This window comes from Artemia sp. Qi Xiang Cuo, chromosome 14, assembly GCF_049724085.1.
Source record: "Artemia sp. Qi Xiang Cuo chromosome 14, ASM4972408v1, whole genome shotgun sequence".
Lineage (NCBI taxonomy): Eukaryota > Metazoa > Arthropoda > Branchiopoda > Anostraca > Artemiidae > Artemia > Artemia sp. Qi Xiang Cuo.
The window spans coordinates 44,013,726-44,026,709 of NC_142807.1; the positions used below are offsets into that span (position 1 = coordinate 44,013,726).

At 35.1% G+C, this 12,984-nt stretch overlaps 1 protein-coding gene across 3 annotated transcripts in view; it reads left to right on the top strand.

The window, feature by feature from the left end:
• The window catches only part of Sec71 (ADP ribosylation factor guanine nucleotide exchange factor Sec71), a 201,612-nt gene that overhangs the window by 15,230 nt on the left and 173,398 nt on the right, over nt 1-12,984 (top strand). For 2 of the 3 annotated variants that reach the window (XM_089100054.1, XM_089100055.1), the window contains exons 3-4: nt 4,506-4,840; nt 10,590-10,769. In XM_089100054.1, coding sequence (XP_088956180.1) covers nt 4,506-4,840; nt 10,590-10,769 — 515 coding nt within the window. Of the gene's footprint in view, nt 1-3,378; nt 3,471-4,505; nt 4,841-10,589; nt 10,770-12,984 lie in introns of those variants that run through there. The other variant, XM_089100056.1, reaches the window with a different exon arrangement.

Consider the following 12,984-nt stretch of genomic DNA (forward strand, 5'->3'; position numbering starts at 1 on the left):
GTCTAGATTATTTTGTACTAAATAATGGCTTACGTTATAAGTTTGTTTATTTAAAGTAGCGTTTGTTTTCTATGTGGTAAAAAAAAAAATCTTGATATATGTAGTTTTAAGCTCGAAAACATACTGTTCTGAGAGTATGTGAATAGAAGTTATACTATCCAAATTATGCTTAGATAGCTCCTTCCCCAACATAAATAAAAAATGGCAGAAAATAGCGGTGTTGCGTACTATTTTAATATTGAACATGCCGAAATAAGCTAAACTGGGTGTTCTGAGAACGCTTTTGGAAGTCCTTTTTTAAGGCAAAAACTAACATCTGAAATCGACGAAAAAAGAGAGACAGACTAACAGAATTAATCAACTATTAGCATATGTCTTTTGTCTTTTTTTAATAGGTATTAATGCAGTGATTCCCAACCGATTTTGAGCCATGCCCCACCTAAGCATTTCTAAAATCCTGATACCCTCTCACGATATTTAAGTTCTGTTATTCAAAAATGTCATTAATGCTAGGTATCTTTTTGGGGGGTTGTTCTCTAGGCATTTGTAAAGTATATTTTATGAAAAATATTGTCTGAATACAACACCCTTTATATAACGTCATTGCAATACTATCATGTATCATGAAAAACGTCTTTTCCCGGTTGCAGCTGTAGCTAGTAACCTAGTAAGAACGATCATGTGCAATTTTAACAAATATAAAAACCCATAGGCAACTTTCTGTCCCTTGGCTTGAACAGCAAGGGAAATATATTGGCTTGAAAATCAAGAAAAGTGTCATAATAAAGACGGTTCTAATGGTGTACTTTTTGTTGTGATCTGACTCTATTTTTAGGAGTTATGGGTTATTATTTCTTAACATTGAACGTGATCGTCTGTTACTAGGTTGCTAGCTACCGCTGCAACCCGGATGGTGCCAAAGTATAGTCGACGGATGGGTTGACGTCCTGACCATGACCCAACAAGATATGCCATGCCCCACCGGTGAGGCCTGTGCCCCACGGTGGGAATCACAGTATTAATGACTTGCAGCATGTCTTATTTCTTATGCTGCACATAATCTTAGAAAGGTCCTGGATTTCCCCTTATTAGTTTAGAAATGTCTATTCCGTTTTGTATGGTGTTGATAACCTTGTTCTTTGCTGAGTCTGCTCTATTCCAAGATGTAGTTATTGTTATATTAAAATTAAAATTGATGGAATGTACAGGTGTTCGCTATTATCCTTTTTTTTATGGGTTTTAGATACTTTCAATTTTTGTATGCTGTTGTACAAAGGTTATGAAAGTTTTTCCGAAATAGCTGGTTTTATTTGATTATGCTTTTTTACTTTTGAAATGAATATAATTTAATTTCTCCGTTTTTTTCTTTATTTCAGGTTATAATTCTTGTTTATGATTTATCTATAGTAAAAGCACAAAGGGTTTTCACTAAACTTGGGAACGTGTAAGAAAACCAAAATGTCTGATCAAGACCATTCAATACCTGGAGTGTTTGAATAAACAGATGATTCATCTTCTCTAAGTGAGGGGGGGGGGGCTGGAAGCATGGGAATAATGAGAGAAGAGGCAGATATGCTAGAAATTTTTCAAGAAATCATTTCAGGGTTTTTGTTTTTGTTTTATGACTGAAGCTTGGCAATGATGTATGAAATGTGACTCTTTAAGAATGGGAATCAGTTGAGCCCTCAAGCTGGTAAGATCAAGGCAGGAAACTCCAGATTGGGCTGGGAGACAATGTAAAATAAGTTAAAATTGCTTTTGAAGATGACCAAATTAGAAAACTTGAACTGGGTGCATGGAGAAAGTGTGTTTGCCATTGTGTCAACCTTACCCTCGTTGTGATGAATTTGCAGTTGTAGAAGCTATAAAAACATCTCATTCCAGTTATGATGCTGGGAGCAGAAGGACAAGGAAGCTTAGGAACACATGACTTAAGCAAGCATGGCTTGACGGTTTTCTGTTCTAACTCACGATAGTAATATAAATCAAAATTGCAATATTTTAAAATATGTCGACAATTTGTTTCGTTTCAAAGAGACTGAGATCTTGATAAACTCAAAGTAATTAAAAAACATTGATTGTTAGATATATTCAGGGACAATATTTTGGCAAGGGCCAAAGGGAGTGGTCATGCCCGACCTTAAGGTTAATGAATTTACAAGCTTTACTAAAAAGGAAAAAAATTCCGATAAATAAATTGAAAAAGAAGCGACAAAATCAATATCAAGGGAGTTGTTGATAGTACCTACTTGCTTCTAGGTAAAACAGCATGGTCTGATCCTACAAGAAATCAGATTTTACCATTAGAAAGCTTCTTAGAATTGTATTCCAAAAAGAATTTATATGAAGTTAACCAAAAATGCTCCTGAAGAAATACCAACGAATAGTTTTTTTTACTGTTTTCATATTTTATATTAAGCATTGAATGTGATATTGATAATTGTACTTTAAATATTTCCCTTTTATGCAAAGGGGGTGCCTCTCCCCTCTTCTCTCCATGAGCATTATGAGTACATAGGACTAAGGATCTTATTGATCCACTCAACGATTCTTAAATAATGTGTTGACTTAAGTGTTAAGAGTACTTCGAGGAGTATTAGGATCAGTCATAGGAGGAAACCCCAGCTCAAAATCCCCCGTATGCAGGTACTGCCTAATCCTGTCTTGAAATGTATTCTCTTTTAATCGGAACATTCGTAAAGAACCCTGAAAAAGAATTAGTTTCTATATTTTTTTTTCAACATGAAATATTTTACCCTTTATCGCCTTTTTCTATTTTCAGAGCAGTTGAAAGTGTAAGCTAATGTTTTAAATCAAAGGTTTATATGGTGTACATCTACCATCTAACGTTTCAACCTCTTTAATATTTTAAATTTGAATAGTTGAGCGCGAATTTTTAAGCATCTTAATTGGTAAATTATTAAGTTAAATAATGCTTTACAGGTGATTTTCGTGATTCTAAAGGTTTCCGTAATCTGTCTCGAGAACAATTTTTTTTACCGCCAAATGTAGTAAACTAATGTCTAGAAATGTATGTATCCTTCCCTAAAGTGTTAAGACTAAAATGCAATTTTGAACATATGTATAGAGACATTTCAGTTTGATAGATGGATTGGGGATTTGATATTAAAGTAGTGCCTAAAATCAAGTCCTTCTAACAATACTCAATTTTAAAATTTTGTAGTTTATTTTCATTCTTTAGCAAAAGCCAAATTTCTGTTTCTTCATAAAGTATATTGCGTAGGCTGTTGAAAGTTTTTCATAATTATGGAAAGTGTCTACTCTTTCAAGTACCAAGATGATAAGCCTTTCTGATAAGCATAATGGTCTGATAAACCTAACCAGTCAAGTACTGAGCTCAGTCATGAATCACTATACTAGCTATTGAGATCAATTGCGCTGCCTGCCGTAAATTTGCTATTAAAAATACGGTGCTATGCTTTCTTTTGGAAATCGTCTTGAGTTGCGAGGTTAGCCTTGTTTTCCTGTAAAATTGTGTATGTATTTGGTGAAAAAAATTCGAGAGGCTGCTTAGCAAAAATTATTGAAAATGTGGATGCTCTGTTGTAATTGCATTCACACAAGGAATCGCGAAATTGGGTGTTTCAAGTATTTGACATGTGTTATCAATGGGACAGTAGAGAAGAAAAGGAAGAGGAACTGGAATCTACATCATATCCAGAATAATTCCCTGATTTTTGGAATGGTTAAATAGATTTTTCAGATTAGATTACATTTTAAATTCTCGAAAGGTACTCAAGTATTATTAATTTAGATAATTGTTAATGAAGTAATCATTGTTTATTAAAAAAACAAGTTCTTTTCACTTCTCAAATTAGGTACATTTCTTGCTTTTTCTATTTTTCTTAGATGAATAAATATAAACTTCAGATTTCTCTTCTTTTGTTTTATATTCATAGAGCAACTTCCCTCTATATGTTTAGGATTAGATAGTTTATTATTCGTTAAGCAAATCGTTGGAATGAATTTTTATGACTGCTCTCTGAATCATTTTCGGTCCCATGATTCGCTAATTTAACCTGTAACAGTTATAGCCCTAGATAATAGAGTAGCTGTTTCTCTATTTACGCTGTAAATGTTTCTGTTCATGGGTGTAAGTAAACACTTTTTGTAAAGGGAACAAGCAAAAAAAACTTTTAAAGGGAACTTTTTGTAAAGGGAACCTGCGAAGCTTTGTCGAGGGAGGAGGCAGAGAAGCTTCGAGTGCAAGCAAGATGTATTTTTTTTTATAGCAAAATTGGCACATTTTTGTGTATTATTTGTCATCTACTTGCGGGGGGGGGGGGTCTGCAAATGACTGGCTCGTCTCCTTTTGTATGCGCTCTTGGATCTTTTTTAATGTATTATATTCGTGTTAATATTCATATTTGTTTCAATATCTAATCTCTTATTCTTAATTATTTTCTCAAAAAGCCTACTACTTTTGTGGTTTGAAAAAACACATATCTTAGACTGCAAGTGTAATTAATTTTTTTTCGACCTAGAGAGTATCAGAGCAGAACTCCAAGCTGGAAAAATCCCTCAAGGTGAAAATGCTACTTCAGCAGCCTTACCTCTTCCTCGAAATGAAGCTGGGAGTGTTATGAGTGCGGAAAAATATGTGACTCCATTTGAATTAGGATGTCAGTCGAAAACACCACGAATCGTGGTTTCAGCAATGGATTGCCTCCAGAAGCTTATTGCCTATGGTCACCTGACTGGAAATGAAATAGACCAAGGAAACAAGTCCCGAAGACTTATTGATCGCTTAGTTGAAACCATCTGCAATTGTTTTACCGGTACGCAAACAGATGAAGGAGTACAGCTGCAAATTATTAAGGTATTTCTCCTGCTTATCTTGCTGTTTGTTTATTTTGACCTTATTAAAAATTGCTGCTGGATTAATCGGAAAAAGAAAAAAAAATGTATATTTAGATTGCTTTTGGACTAGCAAGGAATATTATCAGTCACATTGCCGACTCATTGCTCAGGTTTTTACCATGATCGGCTTCTATTTTTATGATTTTTTTTTATTGAGATTTTAAAGATTGAAGAGGAAAATTACAAACGTTTCTAGTAAAAAGAGGACACGATTTTTTTTCCTATAATACTTGTATCCCGTATCCAATGGGATGCATCCAGCTATATCCTATACGGATATATGCTATGTAAAATTAAGTTTGAAAACTTACAAAGGATGATCTAAGAAAAATAAAATGAACAGCTGACTGACGTTTCTGTGGTTTGGTGAAATCTTGTAATATAGTCTTTTTAATATAGGAAAAGCTGTTTATATAAGTTTATTTTGGAGAGCCATTTTTTTTTTCCAGTTAAGTTTTTTGGAGAACCAGTTTTTTTCGGCTTGTGAGGAAGCTAAAGATTGCGGCATAAGAAATAAGATTAATGGAATACCTCAAAGAAAATAAGATTAATATATTTTAAGGGGTGTGTTGGGTAACAGAAAAAAGCCGAAAGATTTTTCCTGTATGTAACATTTGGTCTTAAAATAGATCAGGGCTAGGCTGAACCACTGCTCATAGTAACCAAAAATCAAAAATGGTTTTGAAAAAAACTGTCAAGGGAGAAAAATTGGAATTAAATGAAGGTAATGTGTTTCAGAGATATCACTTGGCTCTCATTATTTCGGACTTTTTAGAAAAATTATTTATGAATTTGACGTTTGGTTTTGCTGGGTGTGAAAAAATCAAAGATAGAACCAATATACAAGCTATGATGTCTTCACCGTTAATGATAAAAAGAGAACTGAACACCGTATAACCTTTAGAACTGAATACTGGGATATTTGCATATAGAACTGAACACTGGTACATTTTTTTTATAGAACTGAATTCATCAATTCACAATCTATGCAAGTCACAGTTTTAAATTTTAAAACACCATTTTCCGCATCAAAGATGGTTTGAAACCTATTTTACCCAACCTCATGGGTGACGATTTCCGTCTTTCTATCTAGGTACAATAAAACGTTATTGTAGTTGACGTCCAAGAAGGGAGAAATGATTCTTCTTTTTTACTTTGACTATTTTCGTGTTTCCATATTCCTAATAATGCGGTTCGTTAGACCACCCGAGCTTCGGCTTTTGGTAAAATATTTTGTATTGCAATGCTATTTAATTTTCTGTTGCTACGGACTGGGATCCATTCTTTACGAAGTTGCAGCTATTCAGCTGTTGCTAGGTGTCGTTTATTGGCCACTAGATACTAATCATTAGCTACTAGATGTCGGTCATTAGCTACTAGCAGCTTCAAATGCTAATATTCACTTACTTGAATGTTTTTTTGTCTTCAAAAAGTGCTTTCAAGTTTAAATCTTGTATTTCGATGCGATTAATTGTGAAATTTCTCTAAATTTTTTATATGAAATACGACCTAAAAAGGTAGTGTTTTTCAAAAAATACAACACGGGGAAATTTTAGTACGACATTGTTGAGGTTTCACCGGAATTGCCTATACTGATAAATTTAGGAAGTAATTGAACGCTCGGCGATGGTTAAAAAATTACTCGCAAATTTATGTAACAAACAAACAAGAAACTGAGTGAAAGAAAACGAGTTAAAATCACGGGTGGGATCTCCATCATTTACGTTTTATGACAATAACGGCCTAAAGTGCTGAGAACTCAGTTCTCCAATGGGTAAAGCCTTCAAGAAATCAGCAATTGCCGTGTCACTCTGTTGCCGAATGTCTTGTGTCTTATACCCTGCGTAATTTCCCATTGATAGTTGTCAGTGCAATAAACCTTAGACCATTGGCAAGTGAAAGGTATCACTTTATTGACACTGAAGAAGAAAGAGAGTAAAAGACAAACTGAACTCTTTCTTTGTCTCTCTTTCTTGAGCCACTCTTTACGAGGGAATCGCACACTAGACTTGCAATTCTACGTCCTTCAGCACATGGGTTTGAGTCATGGCGTCTTCAATCTGGACGCCAGATGTAGGCTGAAGTAAGTAGCCTCATATGGGTTTCCCTTGTTCCGTACTGTAATCATATAGTATATTTTCCATATCCCAAAAGTAATTAAGTATAGCAAAAATTGAAGGTGTTGTCTTGAGCAAAGTTTTAGCATTCGGATTTGCTCGTGCCTCTTGAAGAAGTTTGATCAACGCTAGATTTCTATACCTTACTGCATAAGGAAGAAGTCGGAACCCAGTAATATTTCCTATATTTAGCGAAGATCATTTCATTTTTTCTTTTAAAATTGTGCATTTTCATTCGATGCTTCTTTGCTTGCAGCCTCTAAATTTAAGTATGTATTATTTGATTTATCAATCAAATGAGGATTTGCATTCAAATAGTAAGATCGTTTGTTTTGCCCTAACTGGCTCACATCAGAACCATTTAGTAAAGCAATTTCATTCCGCTTCATATCACCATTTGATGCTTCGAATTACACCGTCGGCAATGATCATTTCTTGGTCGCTTAAACCTCTGAAAAGGTCATGCTTTGTTCTTTAAAAGAAACAAAATATGGCAATATATAGACTTCGCATACACATTGTTATGTGCATTAAAAGGTGTCCACCATTCCTTTAGTTAGTAAACTAAAGTAAAATCATGTATATATAAAAACTACGGGGCATTTTTGAAGTTCTGAATCAGAAAGTAGAACTGTTGCTAAATTACAATTGAGATAACATTATCTGTTGTATATCATTGCTTTATTTGAATCATTTATAATCCCCTTAACAGTTGTTATCGTCCTAAGCATCTAATTTGCTTATAAGTTGTATACATTGCTTGTTTAGTTGTTGAAATCAGCTTCTTCACTGAATCAAAGGTAGAATTGAACCAAAAAGCTCTAAATAAAGAAGATGAACTGTTGCTAAAGCTAAAACTGTAAATATTTATCCATTATGTATAGTAATTTCAGAGAATTTCAATTGAGATAAGTTGATGCAGAGATAGTGTAATTTTTTATCTTTTTCCTTAAATCACAGTGTAAGCATATCTTCACTATTGAATTAGTGAAAAGAAAACCATTAAGATACCATCATGTAAAGGAAAAATATCGTGAGAGAGAGAGAGAGAGAGAGAGAGAGAGAGAGAGAGAGAGAGAGAGAGAGAGAGAGAGAGAGAGAGAGAGAGAGAGAGAGAGAGAGAGAGAGAGAGAGAGAGAGAGAGAGAGAGAGAGAGAGAGAGAGAGAGAGAGAGAGAGAGAGAGAGAGAGAGAGAGAGAGAGAGAGAGAGAGAGAGAGAGAGAGAGAGAGAGAGAGAGAGAGAGAGAGAGAGAGAGAGAGAGAGAGAGAGAGAGAGAGAGAGAGAGAGAGAGAGAGAGAGAGAGAGAGAGAGAGAGAGAGAGAGAGAGAGAGAGAGAGAGAGAGAGAGAGAGAGAGAGAGAGAGAGAGAGAGAGAGAGAGAGAGAGAGAGAGAGAGAGAGAGAGAGATAGAGATAGAGATAGAGATAGAGATAGAGATAGAGATAGAGATAGAGATAGAGATAGAGATAGAGATAGAGATAGAGAGAGAGATAGAGATAGAGATAGAGATAGAGATAGAGAGAGAGATAGAGATAGAGATAGAGAAAGAGAAAGAGAAAGTATTTTTTTAGAGTTTTTCTTCTTCTTTTTTACTACTTTTGAACTAGTTACGAACTAAAGTTATTACTACTGCAAAACGAAGTATTTAAGACATCTTGTTTATAAAATACAAAACAGCACATATTAAATATATTTTTTTAAAATGTCATATGAGATAATACGTGATATGACATAATACATCAAGATAAAATGTTAAAACTACATTTATGTTTGTTTTTGGTGGATATCACGTAACTCTGAGATTTTAAAATTATCCTCATTTGTACCTAGTTAGGCATCAAACTTGAGGGTAATTACTTCTGTCTAATCTTACATTTATAACTGGCTGAATGTTGATTGTCATAGGTAGATGCAGTCTAAACGTTAAAGGGGGATCAAGGGTGGGATATGACGAAAAAAAGTGTGTTTAAAGCAGGATTTGGAAACAAGTAAGGAATATAGGAGCAAAGGAATACAGGAACTAGGGATAAAGTAACTAATATGTATCTCTTACTCCTTATTTATATAATGGCAGTTTGACAGGCTACATTCAGACAGGATTGTCAGTATGATATTTTTATGTCTACTTCAAATTTGTATTGAACTAAAAAGGTCTTTCCAAAAAAATAGACAAACACAGTGTCTAGAAATTGGAAGGTTTTAGAGGCCAGTTTTGAGTCTTGTTTTGTTGAATTTCTCACCGAGAAAAATATGATCTTGAAGTTGTAAAGTTCTCTCGATCTGTGGAATCTCCGGTTAGGAAGACACGTTCGTAGGTATTTTTTTCATGGGAGATTAAAAAAAAATTAGTCGATAATTTTAATAAGAAATGGCCAGAAGTTTGGGAAAATGTAGAATTTGTTTTTGGCGGGGGGGGGGAGGCCTTACCTTGCGTACGTTCCTGTGATTATATTTGTGCTGCTGTAGAGATAAAAATTCACCATAATTATACTCTGGCCGTAAAAAGCCTCTCAACGTGAATTAATACCCCCCCTCCCATTGATAGTTAAAGTGTGTCTATAATCCTCTTCAAAGAGAAATGGCCCTGATAGTTTTGTTTTACCAAACTGTTCTCCAAACAGTGATTTTGTGGCTCTAGAAGTCTTTCATGAATAGCCCAAGGGTTTTTTGGTACTTATGTACTATCTGTAACACACGCGCCATCTTATATAGGGAAGATGCTTAAGAAACAAGTCAAACGGGTTTCTTTCAATAGAGTATTGGATTGGAAACTGTGGTTTGTCATTGCGTTTACAATAGCTAAACTGTTGTTTTTGGGGGTTTAGGGGAAAATGGCACCTAGGTTGGGTTCGGTTAGGTTAGGTTACGTATTTAATATATGTTATGATTTATCCCTCCCCCCCCCCTAATATTCAAATATATAGCCAAAATTTGTTTCTAAACTATTATATTTTTATCCTTTTTTGTTTTATTTCATTAGCATCAACCAAACTTCACTTTTCGCGTGTGTTACAGATAGTACATAAGTACCGTTTTTTTCAGACAAGTGTACTTATAGTTTGGATTATTTTACTTTTTGTCGAGTGCAAAATAAAAGAAAGAAACCATAACTAATTTGGAACAATATGTGCAAAGGTATTTGATAATTTTGACAACTTTCAATTGATATTTTTTGACGCGGTCATTTGAACGTTTTAGGATTTTTTAATGCTATATGTGTCTTGTTATAGGTCATGTTTTCAAAAAAGTCAGCTTCAAAACAGTGTTGTTTTCTCTTTGTATAAATAAAATACCTTTTGTGTTTTTGAATGATCCTTTTTTAATTAATATTCGTGACCCCATCTCTTAATCACATAGTGCGGACACTAAAACTGGGGTCTGTGTGACTAAACCAACCCGAAAAATCTTTATTGCACGTTAAAACTGCCTCCTTTTCAGAGTTTTTCTATAATTTCTTAAAATTATGTTCCCTCCTAGATGATATCCCTCATTATTCCCCTTGTGTCGGAATAAAAATGAGATAGTTTTTTTCTGGTATAAATCGAAAGCAATCAAGCTTCCGTTTTTAATTTATTATAATCCATTTTTCAGGCTCTATTGACTATAATGACATCCCAGCATGTTGAAGTCCATGAAAAAACTGTGCTAATATCTGTGAAAACCTGTTATGACATCTATTTGGCAAGTAAGAATATTGTCAACCAGAAAACAGCAAAAGCTACCCTCACACAGATGCTGAGCGTCATCTTTCAAAGGATGGAAAATCAAGCGGTAATTGTATTTAAATAAGTTTGTGTTTCTGTGAGATTTATCCTAGTCGATTTTTCGTCATGTGTAGAAAGCGCTGATTTTGTAACTTATCTGAAAATAGCCCTGATGAAAATATTGTTAGAAATGGGTAATACAGTTAAGTTACCTGTTCGATTAAGCATAGGCTACCTTTTATGTCACTTTTACCTGTTTTGGTTTTCTACAAACAGAGAGGGATAGTAGCTTTGACTAGTGACTATTGGAAGTAGCATAGTCAGGATTCCATTTTATAGTGGATTATATTTTTTTTTGCGGTGGGGGGGGGGGGTCCAGTTCTGGAAAAGGTATTTCTTATAATGCTTGTATGCTCAAATCTTTTACAATTGGGCAGGTTTTTAAGCCAGTCCAAGCACTGTTCCCCTGAGTTTGCCAGTGGAACAGCCAGGAAGTAGTAGTGAAGCATAAAACATGGAGAATATTTTACTATCAAAAGTTCTTCTCTATTGTCGGACCCTCTCCCCCATAATGATTTAAACCCCAACCGATAGAGAAACAAGTTTTTTCTACAACTGTATACTTCACACATGCAAAATGTGCCCTGCTGAGGAACAGTGCCATCCGCACCTAATCATATATTTTGAACCATAAGCCATTTTACGATTTTCGATCACGAAGAACGGCAAAGTCTTGTAAAACTCACTGAGAAAAAGGACAAAATTACATTGTTGATTTTAAAAGCTAGACTTAAAAAATATAATAGTAATATTCTGCATATTGTCTCAATTTCATGGTTTTCAGTGTACTGTGCTTTTCAGAGTTTATTTTTGAGCCCTCATATCTTATTGAACAAAGTTCAACAAGACATGAGACTTGAATGAAAAAGTTAAGAGTCATGGCTAATTGGAGAAAAAGCCAAGACATATAGTCTTGAGTGAGAGGCAATTTGGCATAAGCCTTTTCCAGAATTGTATAAAAAAGATGCCATTCCGTTGAATTTTGAATTAAAATCAAGTTGGTGGACTGTGGTGAAAAAGTTCGGAGCCATGGCTAATTGAGGAAAAGGCCATGACAAATAGTCTGAGTGAGAGGCAAAGCTGGCATAAGCTTTTAAATAATTGTGTAAAAATGATGTCGTTCTGTTGATTTTTGAATTAAAATCAAGTTGGTGGACTTGGATGAAAAAGTTAAGAATCATGACTAATTGGAGAAAAAGCCAAGACTGATAGTCTTGAGTGAGAGGCAAAGCTTGCATAAGCCTTTTTCAGAATGGTTTTAAAATGATGTCATTCCTTTGATTTTTGAATTAAAATCAAGTTGGTGGACTGTTGTGAAAAAGTTCAGAGCCATGGCCAATCATAGTTAGCGCAATAGCGCTGCCTAAGTAAAGAACGATGTCGCACAATGTATAATTTTTTTTTTCTTAGACCAGGGCGCTTCATATCGAAGGTGTTGTCGCAGGAACTTCAAAAAGGGCTCATTCGATTGGAAATTGAAACGCCTAGTGCCCTTTTTAATAGTTGAAACTGATTGGAGGACAACTAACCCCCCTTCGACGCCCATCGTTTCCCTAAACACATTAAATAAAAATTTTGAAATAGCTATTTTGTTCCACGTAGTTGAAAGGGCCGGAAATTATATCTGATGATTACACCCCAGCCCTCATGGCAAGGGTTGCAAGTTACGCCCTGAGGGCATATAAGGTTTTTTATAGAAATCATTGTCGTAAAAACCTCAAAAAGGGCTCATTCGATTGGAAATTGAAAAGGCTAGTGCCCTTATTAATAGTCGAAAGTAACTAGAGGGCAACTAACCCCCCTCCCACGCCCACCCTTTCCCCAAACACATCAAATCGAAGTTTTGAGATAGCCATTTTGTTCAACGTAGTTGAAAGGTCCGGAAATTGTGTCTTTTAGGATGACACCCCCCCCCCCACAGCCCTCAGGGCGAAGGTTGCAAGTTATCCCCTTGGAGTAAGTAAAGTTTTTATAGAAAGCGTTGTCGTAGAAACTTCAAAAAGGGCTCATTCGATTGGAAATTGAAAGGGCTAGTGCCCCTTTGATAGTTGAAAGTAATCGGTGGACGAATGCCCCCCACGCCCTTCATTTCTCCAAACACTTCTGATCAAAATTTTGATATAGCCGTTTTGTTCAACGTAGTTGAAAACTCTAAAAATTTTGTCTTCGAATATGACAACCCCTTACAGCCCTCAGGACAAGGGTTGTAAGTTGTACCCTTG